Source organism: Chroicocephalus ridibundus, chromosome 15 (assembly GCF_963924245.1).
Source record: "Chroicocephalus ridibundus chromosome 15, bChrRid1.1, whole genome shotgun sequence".
Taxonomy (NCBI): Eukaryota; Metazoa; Chordata; class Aves; order Charadriiformes; family Laridae; genus Chroicocephalus; species Chroicocephalus ridibundus.
In genome coordinates this window covers 9,181,961-9,194,568 of record NC_086298.1, presented here as the reverse complement: position 1 = coordinate 9,194,568, position 12,608 = coordinate 9,181,961, and the positions used below count along the sequence as shown (strand labels likewise).

At 61.7% G+C, this 12,608-nt stretch overlaps 1 protein-coding gene across 6 annotated transcripts in view; it reads right to left on the bottom strand.

The window, feature by feature from the left end:
- The window catches only part of LHX6 (LIM homeobox 6), a 19,147-nt gene extending 6,539 nt beyond the window's left edge, over positions 1 to 12,608 (bottom strand). For 3 of the 6 annotated variants that reach the window (XR_010073414.1, XM_063353212.1, XM_063353213.1), the window contains exons 1-8: positions 12,478 to 12,588; positions 11,819 to 11,959; positions 11,389 to 11,571; positions 11,189 to 11,310; positions 5,228 to 5,448; positions 2,742 to 2,842; positions 2,562 to 2,657; positions 411 to 585 (exon numbers count right to left, since the gene is read on the bottom strand). Coding sequence is in view for 5 of the 6 variants with exons in the window: in XM_063353212.1 (XP_063209282.1) it covers positions 411 to 585; positions 2,562 to 2,657; positions 2,742 to 2,842; positions 5,228 to 5,448; positions 11,189 to 11,310; positions 11,389 to 11,571; positions 11,819 to 11,959; positions 12,478 to 12,552 (1,114 nt within the window). In the remaining variant the exon portion in view is untranslated. Of the gene's footprint in view, positions 1 to 410; positions 586 to 2,561; positions 2,658 to 2,741; positions 2,843 to 5,227; positions 5,449 to 11,188; positions 11,311 to 11,388; positions 11,572 to 11,818; positions 11,960 to 12,477 lie in introns of all 6 variants that reach the window. The other 3 variants (XM_063353214.1, XM_063353215.1, XM_063353216.1) reach the window with 3 other exon arrangements.

The following is a 12,608-nucleotide window of genomic DNA, read 5'->3' as shown; positions in this document are numbered from 1 at the left end:
TCACCGGCACTTGGCAACTGTTAGAGAAAGCAACTCTGATCTTGTGAGCAGGAAGGAGACCACTTGACCATCGAGCTCAGCCAGGCACATTCACGCCTCTTCTCCATGACAAAGAAAACACAAGGAGGGCCAAGGACCAGTCGGGGAAAACCCTGGCAGTGATTTTTCTGGGGCTGAGGTACGGAGGGAAAGAGGCTGCAGTCCCCTCTCCCCTCCTTCTCTCATCTGGGGCTTCCCCGTAAACAGCCCTTCAGAAAATCCTCAGGCCATGAGGGGGAGGAGGAGGAGGAGGAGTGTGTGCGCCAGACGTGCAGGAGAGTACAAGGGCGTTTTTACCACTGCTCCCGGGAGCACCCCCCTGCCCCGCCATCCCGAGCACCCCGCTGCCGCACCCGCCGGCACCCACTCACTCTCTATGTATCCGTGCAGCGTCACCATCCGGGCCCGCTCCGGGCTGCTGAAGGGCGAGTAGTGAATGTCATCGGAGAGCGAAGAAGGGATGCGGGACGGGGGGGCTCCCGAGGGCGGCACCGTGTGCTGGGGGGTGTGTTTTTTATGGCGGGCTCTGCAGTTTTGAAACCAAACCTGAAACACAAGCAGCAAACCCTGTGTCAACGGAGAGACAATTGGATTGAAGTGTGGTCCTTCACCAAGGCCCTATGATGGGTGTCTCTTCTAAATATTTTTAAAAAAGGACTCAAATTTAGAAATCCACACGCTGAAATACCTCACCAGCACTCCACTGGCTTCCGAAGCTTTGTTGTACACTCACTAGAGCAAGAGTTCTGTCTCAAGATAGTACAGACATTAGGGTGCCCAAAATGGCATCTGTACTATTAATTTCTCTTGGTCAAAACCAACACCATTTTTTATTAGGGTAATTAAAACTTGCAAGGTTGTCGCAGGAGTCACTGAATGAAACACTCGGACTAGGGGATGCAGAAACTCACATTAATGGTCACACTATTCCTTTCCACACTGAAATAATTTTACCAGCAAGCTGCTCCCTGAGCTCCAAGGGCTGTGGAAGCTCTTGGGAACGGCATGGCACTGGCTGGGGGAGCGGCCGGGCAGAAACACCCCCCCGTACCCGAGCCTTGGCTGGGTTCATCCATCCCTGCAGGCAGAAAGCCTCGGCCCTGCATGGCTTCCACGGCAAATGATGGGAGCACCCTTCAGGGTCTTATTTAGATCTTAGGGTTCAACCCCAGCTAGCCTGGCCTAAAAGCACGGCGGAGATCGGCTGGGAAATGTGCGAGCATTGGCAAGGCAAGGGGACGCAAAAGCTTAGACTAGGAGAAGATGTGACTTCAGGAACAATGACAACAATATTGGTTTAATCACTTGTGGTTTACTGTATTCAAAAACCACATCAGCAGAACATTAAAGCTGAGAAAGGAGGGTACTGTGGGATATAGTCCTACTCCATCTGAGCAGCAGGTATGAGCTCCCTGACCATATCTCGCTGCTTCTAATTAAAGGAATAGTTAGGGGATTACAGCCTAGAATTAATACATGCATGGAGGGGGGGTCTATGCTAATGTGGTGATTTCTTTCTTATGCTTTAATTTTTGAAAGATAGCTGGGAGTAAAAATCTTCTCCAAGACTGAGAGAAGATCAGCTCTCTGAGGCCACGCATGCTGGACCACAGAGAAGGAAACAGTCGTAAGCATTTGACAAATTGTTTCCTGTTCAAAGTGCCTTTAAAGAATATCCACATAAAAAATAGCCCAGCGTGCAGACTGCTTGATCTTTAGCTAAATGAAGAATCTCAATAACTGAGGCTCGAGCCAGTTTTTCACACACGAAATTTAAACGTGTCGTTGGCAAAACAATCCTGGATGAAAGCTCCAAATTTATTTTAATCGCTTATGTTTTTATTGTATGTGGAAAGTATGTCAGCAGAACATTAAAGTGAAGAGTATAAATGTCACCAGGGAGCAAAGCTGGGCTGTCTACGGGGAGGGCGAGCAGGGAGCTGCAGAGAGGACATTTCTCCGGGTCCCCACAGCGCTGCTCTCCCTCCCCTCCCCGACAGCGAGCGCGGGGACTTTCCTGCCACCGCTTCCCCTGGGGCTCCAAAACCCCTTTTTCTTTAAACTTCTCAATCCCAGTGCTTCCCGAAGCAGCTGGCTTTGCCTGCTCCGGCGGGATGGCTGCCGGGAAGAGCCCATGCTGCCGTGCCGGCTGTCTGGGCAGAGCACGGGGCTCTGGGGCAGCAGGCTAACGGCAGCTTTCCCACCCGGAAATGTACTGGGGCAGGCTGGGGCTGTATGGGGTGGAATTTTCATTGCATCATGAGAGGGAAAAACAAATAGAAAACCCATGAGCGAGACAGAAAAAGGATGGTGCTGGCATCGCTATGGGACCTGGCAAAGCTGGTGAGGGAGCATGAAGCTGCTGGATGCGACAAGTCCCGGGGTTGATGTGCGGGAGCGAGGGGCTACAGGGACGTGAGCCCTGGCTAGCACCAGCCTTTTGGTGCACATCCTCTGCCCCCTTCCCTGGCCCTGCTCAGCTGATGGTGCCCGCACCCTGCCCACCCCTGCCCACCCCTCACCTGAATGACTCTCCGACTCAGCCCCGTCATGTCCGCCAGCTTCTGAAGCGTTTGTGCGTCGGGGTTGTTGTCCTGAGCAAACTGTGCCTGCATGACCTGGGCGGGAGAGAAGGGAGAGGGGGTCAGGATGAGGCCGGGGAGCCGCAGCCCCCCCCGGCCCCCCCAGCCCAGCCCCGCTACCTGCAGCTGCTCGGCGGTGAAGGAGGTGCGGGCCCTCTTGGCCGGCTTCGGCTGGCTGTCCTGCTCCGAGGGCACAGCCCCCTCCAGCGTGATCCCGTTGCCTACGAGAGAGAAGCCCCGTGCACCGCAGGTCAGAAACCCCCCTGCCCACCCCAGCATGCAATGGCTGCTCAACCAGGGGACAACACGCCTGACGTGGTGGCACGGGGCAGCGCAGCATCCCTTGCTGCCAGCAGTAGCAGGGAGAGCAGAGCCAGCGCCGCTGCTGAGCCCCGGGCTGCTGAGCCCCTTCAGGACACTGCCCGCCCCGAGGACTTTACAGTTGAATTAAGAAAAATGCAGCAAGTTGGTGGAAGATGTGGGGAATGAGGAACAGGGAAACGGCAGCAGGAAGATGGATTCCGAGGTGATGTTCTGCTGGCCCTGACTCGCGGTCACCACTTGGCCGTGTCCACCAGCGAGTGGCTCAGAAGGGGACCCTGCCTCCGCCAGGCTCACCGACATCCATCACTCCTGCCCTGTGCTGCTCCCCATGACCCCATCTTCCCCTGCAGGCGCTGCCTCCATCAGTCGTTTCATTTGCTCAGAGCATTTCAATGGGCTCTTTGCTCCTTCCCCTGGCCCCAAATCCTCCTGGCACCCTGACCTCCTCCTCCTGGCTCCTGGAGCAGCAGCAGGAGCAGCGCCATCCCCATGGCCTCGGGGTGCCCATGCTCTGAGCAGCAACCACACTATGGGGGACACACCGAGGGGGGAGGCTGTCCACCCGCTTGCCAAGCACAGCATCGGGGTGAGCCCAGCTGTGCTCGCACAGCTACGGAGCCTGCAGGGGGGCGGCCAGAGCCAGGGTCCCTCTGTCCTCGCCAGGGTGCCCAGTGCAGCCCGCATCGTGCCCGGCCCGGCTGCTCCCGGCAGTGCGGGTGAAGCAGTGGTGAGTGATGGATGAGGGAGGATGCCGGAGCGGGGCTGGCGCTCGCCCTGCTCCCAGGATGCGCCTGCACAACCCGGCGCTCGCTCTGCAAGCTGGACTGGGCTGTGATTGTCTTGGCTTGAGTTGAAGGACTTTCTCATATAGTTTGACTTGTTCTTTTAGGATGATGAATGGGACTCTGACTTCAGCAACATCTGTTTATTTTTCTTCTATGTAAAACCTCATGTGCAGAAGAAATTGCTGGGTAATTACTGGAGGGGGGGGGAGCATGGCTCTCCAACTCCTCAGCAACTGCAGCTCTCCAGAGCGATCCCATCCCATTCTCAAAACTAGGGGACACTTGGGCACAGGTACCCACACAGGACACTCACCATGTGCCCCAGCGCTGCCCTGACACGGTGGGGCTCAGCCCACACCAGCAGGACCCTACGAGCCGCAGCAAACCCACCACACCAGCTGGTGCAACAGCTCTGTGGGACCCCTCGGCGCCAGACCCTTCCATCCTCGCACCAGCCTGCTCCTCCCGGCCACGCGGCTTCTCCCCCTCCGTCCCCGCTCCCCTCTGCCTCGCTCACGCTGCAGCAGCAGCCGACCATATGGACCAAGATGCCATGAGCCGCGGCCCAAGCCGAGACCCTCCCAGCCCAACTGGGCACTCTGTTCGCATCCTCTTACTCAAAGGCTGTAAACAGAAACGCTGATTATTTTCATGTCAGGTTGTTAATGGTTTCCACATGCTGCACAGGCCAGGACACGGCGTTTGCCTCCCTGTGCCCACCAAGCGCTAGCGAGGGGCACAGAGGGCTGGAGCCCAGGAGGCCGCTGGCTCCCCCGAGCTGCGATCACTGCCATATCACTATATCTCAGGTGCTTTCCAACGCAGGACAGCCCTGGCACTGCCTGGCCCGTGCACCATGTTGGATTAACCCCACCAATTTGTTCCTCCGAGCATCTCTCTGGCCGCTGCCACACCAGAGGATGGGGCTGGGCCGTGGCCACGGGAAGGGGGATGCTGCGCTGCATGACCTCGGGGTCACCAGCCCAGCCCCGGCGGGAGTGGGACTTGATTGGGAAAGCGGAGGCTGGCCGGCGGCTCGTGGCGTGCCGTGGTGGGGACGGCAGCGTGTGGTGCGGTCCAGCTGGGAGCGGCGTGTCCCCGGACGGGCAGGGCGGGTGGAAAATCATGGGAAGGTTTTGTCGGATCGCCAGCTTTCCCACCTTCTAGATTTATGACTCACAGCTTCAAAATCCCAGTGGCTTCCTCACCCGCTGCACATGGCGCACCGGGCTGCATGGGACCGGCAGCTTGTCCCCGGCATTGCCCATGGCTCACAGGCTCAGGCATGGCTCCCACGAGCCGCAGGCACTGCTGGCACATTGGTCACCCCCAGGAGCCTTCTGCCAGCCCCGGGTCTCATGCTCGGCTTCCCCTGGGGCCACCCATCACCCCCTTTTGGCGATGACAGGACCGGCCCCGGCACCCTGTGATGGGGTCAGCGTGGGGGACAGGGACAGCCAGGGGCAAGGCCGCGACCACGGCGCTGGGGCTGCGTACCGTTTTCCGCCGCTCGCTTGAGGTTCTCTATCATGGTGTCGTAGTGAATCCGGCACAGCACCTTCTCCTCCACCAAGCCGAACTCCTCGCCGGTGGAGAGCTGCCGCTTGCAGGAGAAGCAGGCGAAGCAGGCGAGGTGGTAGGCGTTGCCCCGCGCTCGCCGCACCCAGTCGCTGGCGTAGATCTGCCTGCCACAGCGGGCACACTTTGTACCAAACCGGCTGCGGGAGGAGAAGAGGCAGGGTGAGGGCAGGAGGGTGCCAGCCCCATTGCTTGCCCCATCCCACCCAAATCCCACAACACCCATGCAGGGAAAGAGCTGCAGCAAAGCCGCCCCAGCGGTGCCGTTCCCCCATGGCAGGGCGTCACGGGCAGCGGTGCAGGCAGCAGCGTGGGTAGGAGTGGGACGTGACGCGCCGCAGCCCAGCGGCGCCAGCGACCGAGGGGCTGAGGTGACGCAGCGCCATGAATCAGCTTCCAGGCCCGTGGGCTTTTTATTTTGATAACAGCCAGTGTGAGACTGGGATGAAAACTGTGTCAGAGCCGGTTCTCTCCCGTTGCCATAAATCAAAACATGTGTTTTCTCCTCACACATAGAGCCGCACGCATCTGCTTTTTCCTCCTACGAGGAGTCTCCTCACTGTGAGAGGGTGATGATCGCGCCCGAGTGAGTTATGCTGGAAAGTAGCTCAGTGCAATGAAGAGGCAACAAGGCGGCCAGGAGCCCCGTGCCGGGCACTGGGCAAATACATGCACTTATGAAAAATCTCATTTCTGCCAGGACACGGGAAGCAGCAGACGTGGCCCCCGTGGCCCTGCATCCCTGGGCAGGCGCCGGCCAGGGGTGCTGCCCGCAGTGCAGGCAGGGTCAGGCACAGCCTTGGTTTGGCTTCTGCGTTTTAGCATTACCACTGCTTGAAAAAATATATGCAAGGAGCAGCAGCAAGAGCAGCAGGGGAGAAGCAAGCACCTCCTGCATCACCGCAGCGCTGGTGCTGGCTCCCGCACAGCCCTGGTCGCAGCCGCTGCGCTTCCCCACGCACCCATCACCGTGGCCTCTGGCTCCCCGGGGGCTCCCACCCAGCCCCCACCGCAGCTGGGCCCCGCAGTCCTGACCCTACACAGGGCAGGGTGCGGAGCCACTGCCACCCTCTGCCACCCTGCCCGAGCAGCCCCGGCATCGCTCAGCGCCGGCACAAAACATCGAGAAGAGGCGACCGCACCAAGCGGCAGGAGACCCCCGGCACCGCGAGCCCCTCGCGTTGGGGTGGCCAGGGCAGCCCAGGGCAGCCCACCGCAGCTGGGGCACGCTGCCCGCGCCCGGCCCCCCGCCGCAGAGCTGCCGCCCGCCGTGGGCTCGGCGAGATGCAGAAAGACCGTCCTGTGCTGGAATTACTAATTGCAAAACTATTTGGGAGGAAAAGAAAGGTTTAAATTTTTCAGCCTGACCATAGCTGACCAGAAAGAAGGGAAAAAATAAAAAAAAAGCAAACCTAAAAGGGCTGCCTTAGAGAGGATATTTCTGTGCTGAAATTATACAGAGACTTAGCTAAGAGACTTCACTAATTTACTTCAGATGGGAACATTGTAAACTGACTGTGTGCCAGCTAGTTTATATAAACGCACAAACAAAAGAACTGTATTAATTTTTTATTTAGAAGTAAAGATCATTCCTGTAAATTGAATTACTTTGAACAATGTGCTATGTAAACAGTCGTACTTGCTGAACGGTACCAAACGAGGGGCAGGCTTACCGAGCTAATAGCACGTGGTAATCGCGCTCCCCACTCGAATCACAGCCTGATGCGGGGAGGGGGGGCACGTCCCGGGGACGGGCACGTCCCTGTGCCTCCAGAACTGAGGGAAACTGAGGCCCAGGGCACCGCACAGGGAAGGTCACACCTCCCATCCTCATCACACACCAGCTGGGATCTGGGGGGGCACCCAGCATGGTGTCCCCCCAGCACGGTGTCCCCCCAGCCCAGGCTGGCGCTGGTGCCCAAGGAACGGGGCAGGGGCTGCCGAGGGCACGGGGGCTCGTGGGGATGCAGCAGCCAGCGCAGGTGGGGGGTGACACCACTGTCCCCCACAGAGCCACCGCACGAGCAGCACCCGGCAAGAGGACGATGCTCGGCAGCCAGACACAGGCGTGGAGGCTGCGGTCACTGCGGATGCTGCGGCACCAGCAATCGCCGATGCTGCGCCTGCATCTCTTGGCCAACACCTGCCCCCAGCACCAACCGCGGCCATCAGGTTTTACAGAAACCAGGCTGAGCCAGGGCTGGGCACGGGCACCTGCTGCCACCCAACAGACACCACCCCTGCAGGGACCGCCACCGCAGGGACTGCCACCGCCAGGGATGCAGGAATGGGGAGAGAAACGCCTGCGAGCAGGCTGACCTGACCTGTCGCCACTGCAAACAACGGCTCAAAAATAAAACAGACTTTAGTTCACCAAGCTCACGGGGCAGCAATAGCCCAAAGAGCCCTGACCACGTGGGGCTGCAGCGAGGAGCTCCCTGTGGCTCCTGCCACCCGCCTGGCAGGGATGGGGATGGGGTCGCACTGCAGCAGGAGATGCAGAACTGGGGCTTTCCCTGAACCCAGCACTGCAGCACACTCCAGGGCATCACCAACATCTGCAGAGCCATCGGCTCAGGCTCCGTGCGCATGGTTTGTGGTCAGGGGAGCAGATGCTGCCAGCTCTCCACAACCGTTAGCACCAGGAGATGGAAACTGCCAACAGCATTACCAGGAAAGAGTCATCCCAGAGAGACTCATCCCAGAGAAATTCATCCCGCCTCCCCCAGGGGCGGCCGCAACATCTGGGGCGCAGGAGAAGAGCAGAGGTGGGAGGATGCCCTGGTGTGTCCTGGGTCTCACACACCGCTTGTATCCAGGCACCACAGCTCCCTGAGCCCTGCTGTCCATCCCCACCTGCAGGGATGGGGCAAGGGACACCCAGCTCCCAGGGCCACAGCTCCCACATGTCCCCATCCCCTCCTGAGCCCGCTCTGTAGGAAGCCCCTGACGCTGCAGCTGCAGCTTCCAGACGTCACCCCAAATCGCACAGCAGACCAGCGGTGCATTGCTGCAGCAAGTCCATCTCCATGCTGAGCCACAGCACCGCCCGAGTAGGAGCGCCATCCCAGCAGGGCATGACAGCAAGAGGTAACAGAAGCCACCTGGGCTGTAGCCGGGCTGTGGGCGCTGGCCCACCCACAGCACAGCTTTTTTGCTGTCCCAGCCCCCAGGGACACAGAGCAGGGCCAGCAACCCCACGCTTGTGTGCCCAAGGGCTGCCCAGTGAGGCAGAGAGCCATAGGTGTCACAGTGGGGTGCTGTGGGAATCACACCAGGATCACACCGGGCCTCCCTGCGACCGCAGCCGCGGGAGCTTGGCCGCGAGCAGCCCTCGTATCGCCCGGGAACACAATGTTCTGCTCAATGAGCTCCAATTTTAATTTGGTTCTCCTCGAAGCACTGGAGCCCTGGATGCCAAATGCAATTATTTGACAAGACACAGGAAACAGCAGCGTTTGCTTAAAAACGCACACGAGGCCGCGGTGCCGCGGCAGCGCCAGCACTTATGCAGCCCCTCACGTGCACGGGGAAGAGAAGGTCAGACAGACAAGGCCAAAACGCACCCACCGTCGGGCAGCAGCGCCCACCCAGCAGCAGGGCTGTGTCCGTGGACGGCCCCACGCCTGGCGGCCCCCCAGCCCCGGCTGCCCACCAACAGCCCCGGCTGCCCGGGAATCAGCGCTGGTGCGATAAAAGCCGCCGTGCGCTGCACACAGAGCGCATCCCACCGCCCCTTCGCATCTGCCTTGGCTCCAAAGACCCACACGTGTTAGGATGGGATTTCTGCTTTGCTTTAAAAAAACCCCACACATTTCATCTGCAGCAAATAATAAATAAAATTAAAAAAAAAAACAAAACCACAAACAAAACCAAAACCAAAAAACCAAACAAAACTTAAGAGTCAGATTTGTCCTTTGGGTCCTGGCTGTCCCGGGCTCGCCAGGCTGCGGGCCAGGATGCTCCCGGGGGCCGGGGCCGGGCGAGCGGTCCCCGAGCCGGGTTTGCAGGGGGGCTACCGGGGAGCGTCTGCCCCGACCAGCCCCGGCCCTGGCGAGCGGCTCCGGCCGCAGACCGTCACCGACGGCAGCGGCGGCGCGGCTCAACCCGGCGGGATCCGCCGCGGCTGCCCCCGGAGGCTGCGGGAGCGACCCCCGCCCGCCGCCCCCGCAGCGGGTCCGGCCCAGGGCTGGGTAGGGGGTCGCAACGAGCCCCGCGGACCCGGGGGCCGGGGGGGAGCGGGGTCTCCCCGCGCCCGCTCCCGGCTCCCAGCGCTGCCGCTCCCGCCGCACGGCAACTCACCCCTCCAAAAAAAATAAATCCAACCCCTATTTTGCAGCAAAAAAGGCAAGTGCGAAGCGCGGTCCGGGAGCCCCCCCGACCCCCGAACCAGGCGCTCGGGAGTCGCGGGGCTCCTGCGGCGCCTGCAGCGATTTTCGTTTTAGTTTTCCTTCGGCATCGCCGGTGCCCGGCGGGCAGAGACCCCGCGCCGGCCCGGAGGGAGGGGGCTGCTGCGCGGGGCTTCCCAGCTCAACGGGTTTATTTTTAACAGATGTTATTCGCTGGATTTGCTCGAAGGCAATTTAGAGATCCAGTCGCTACTTTAAAACCGCCTTCGGAAATGTCCGTACTTGAAAAATATTAACGGCATCGGAACGGTTGTTAATTCATGAAAAACGCTGGAAATGCCCTGAAGCAGCGCAACGGCACCGCGGAATTCCCTAAACCTTTCACTTGAAAGTGAAGGAAATTTCGGTGAATTCGCTAAAAAATAGTGGTTTAATAATAATAGTAATAATAATGACACCAACAGTAACAGCCGGGCCGGATGGGAAGCGCCGCGCCGGAGCCCGAGGAGCCGCGCACCCCGCGGCGGCACCGAGCCCGGCGGGACGGGGGCCGAGCGGCGGTGTGGCGAGTATTAGGAGACCCTCCCGATAACAAACCCTAAAGAAATCTCAAAGGTTGTTTTTTTTTCCCTGCCGAGCACGCCCTGCCCGCGGCACCGTTGTCGCCGGAGGCGGCCCCGAGCGCTCCGCGGCGGCGGGAGGACGCTGCCGAGCCCCCCGCGCCCTCGCCGGGGTCACTCTCATCGCCTGCCCGCCGTCTCCCTTCCTCCCGGGGAGAACAGCATTTCCTCATCCTGGCGGGATAGGGAAAGTCAGAGCGGCGGGCTCTGGTATTTAGTTAAAGCCCAGTGAGAAGCTCAGGATCCTCCATCCCCTCCCTGCCTCTCTTTTTGGGGAAAAACCGTGGTTTAAGGTTTTAAACCAAAAGGCTGTCGGAGCCAGAAGCAGCCTCCCTGCAGGACGCGCTCCGCCGGGGGATGCAGGTCGGGACCGACGGCGCACGGCGAGCCCTGGCCGGGCCGCGGGGACCTGCGCTGCCCCGCGTTTGTCTCCGTTCTCTAACACGCACCGGCCAAGGACGCTCCGGCGTTTGCGATGCTGCCCCACGGACAGAGGCTTCCAAAGGCCGTTCGGCGCCGCACACCGCTGGGCACACATCCACCCTCCCGGCAGGAGCCGGGGCGACGCCGCTCAGCCGGCGTTTCCCCCGGCGAGGGGACAATTCCCCGCCGCTCAACCCCCGCGGAGCCGAGGGGCTCCGGCCGCCGTGCCAGGGCTCGGGGAGCCCGGGGAGGGGCGGAAGCCCTCCGGGAGGGGGTGCGGGTGCACCCCAAGTCCCCATCCTCCCCGTGCCCAGAGGGGACGCCTCTCCGCCGGGCTGCTCCGCGGAGCCCGCCGGCTTTTTCAAACCTCCGTCCCGTCAGCGCCGGAGCGGTCCCGGCCCCTCGGCAGCCGGCGAGGACGCTGAGGCCCCCCGGAGCCGGGGCTTCGGCGCGGAGCTGCCCCCACCCCCCCGGCCCGCCTGCCCTACCTGAAGTAGTCCATCTTGCAGAAGATCTCCTTGTTCTTGATGTAGCAGCTGTGCTGCTGCCGCAGCGAGGTGCGGCACACGGAGCACTCCAGGCAGCGGACGTGCCAGATGAGGTTGTTCACCTGCGGCAGAGAAGGGGGCTGAGACCCGGGACCGCCCGACGCCCCCCGCCGACCCCCGTCGCCGCCGCCGCCGCTCACCTTGAGCAGGTACCGGTCGAGGATCTCCAGCCCGCAGCTGGAGCAGACGTTCTTGCCGGCCGACGGCGTGGAGGAGGAGGAGGACGGCGGGGAGCAGACGGACGGCGTGGAGGGTGTGCTGGGCGCCGAGCGGGCGTCCTCCTTCTCCAGGGCGCCGGGCAGCGGCTCCCCGTCGGGCTGCGACTGCGGGCAGAGCCGCCGCGGGGCCGTCAGCCGGGGCCCCGCCGTCCCCCGCGGCCCCCCGGTGCGTCCCGACGGGTCTCCGCAAGCCCTCGGCATCCCCGGCCCGGCGGGTCCCGGCCGGTCCCCGCAAGCCCCCGGCGTCCCCGGCCCGGCGGGTCCCCGCAGCCGCCGGTGCGTCCCGGCCGGTCCCCGCATCCCCCGGCCCGACGAGCCCCGGCGGGTCCCCGCAGCCCCCGACCCCGCTTACCATGGCGCGGGCGTGCGGGTCGAGGCAGCGGGAGCTCCCCTTGGGCAGCGGCTCCGGCGGCATCACCTTGCGGGAGAGAGCGGGAGAGGGAGGCTGCTGCTCCATGCGCCGGGCGAGCGCGGGGCACCCTATATAAACCGCCTCAAAACAATAAATAAGAACTTTCTAGTGGCCATTTAAATCCTTTGCAACAAAAGCTGCGTCTCTTTAATGAAGCAATTTGAATGTGGATTGAATTCTCTCCCTGCCTGCACTTAACCCGGGCCTCTTGAAGTAATCGCTCGGTTCCCATGCGAGCCAAAGCGCTGAAAAAACCCCACAAACTACCTGCAATTAGAAATTGCCGTAAATGCCCGAGATAAGAGGTACCCAGAGTGTCAATTCCGGCTGTCAATCAGGGAATCCATCAGGCCACCCAAAGAATTGCAAATTTGATTTTTTTAATGGTAGTAATTAAAAATCGAAATTCTTCCCCCTCTCCCGCCGCCGAGCACAAAACGCCCCAGAAAACGCCGGGATGGAAAATCCTCCCCTCGGGCGCGGGAGGCAGCGAGCGGCCCCGGCCCCGGCCCCGGCTCCGGCTCCGGCCCCGGCCCGCGCCCTCCCCGGGGGTGCCCGGCCCCGCTCCCGGCCCCGACGGCAGCGGCGGCGGCGCTCACCTTGCCCGCCTGGGCGCCGGCCGGGGCGCGGCGGCCCGGGCCCCGGGGCTGCCCGCCCTCATGGCTCCGGTGCATGGGGCGGGCGCGCCCCGCTCCGCCCGCCGCCGCCGCGCTCCGTGCCCGCGGGCGGC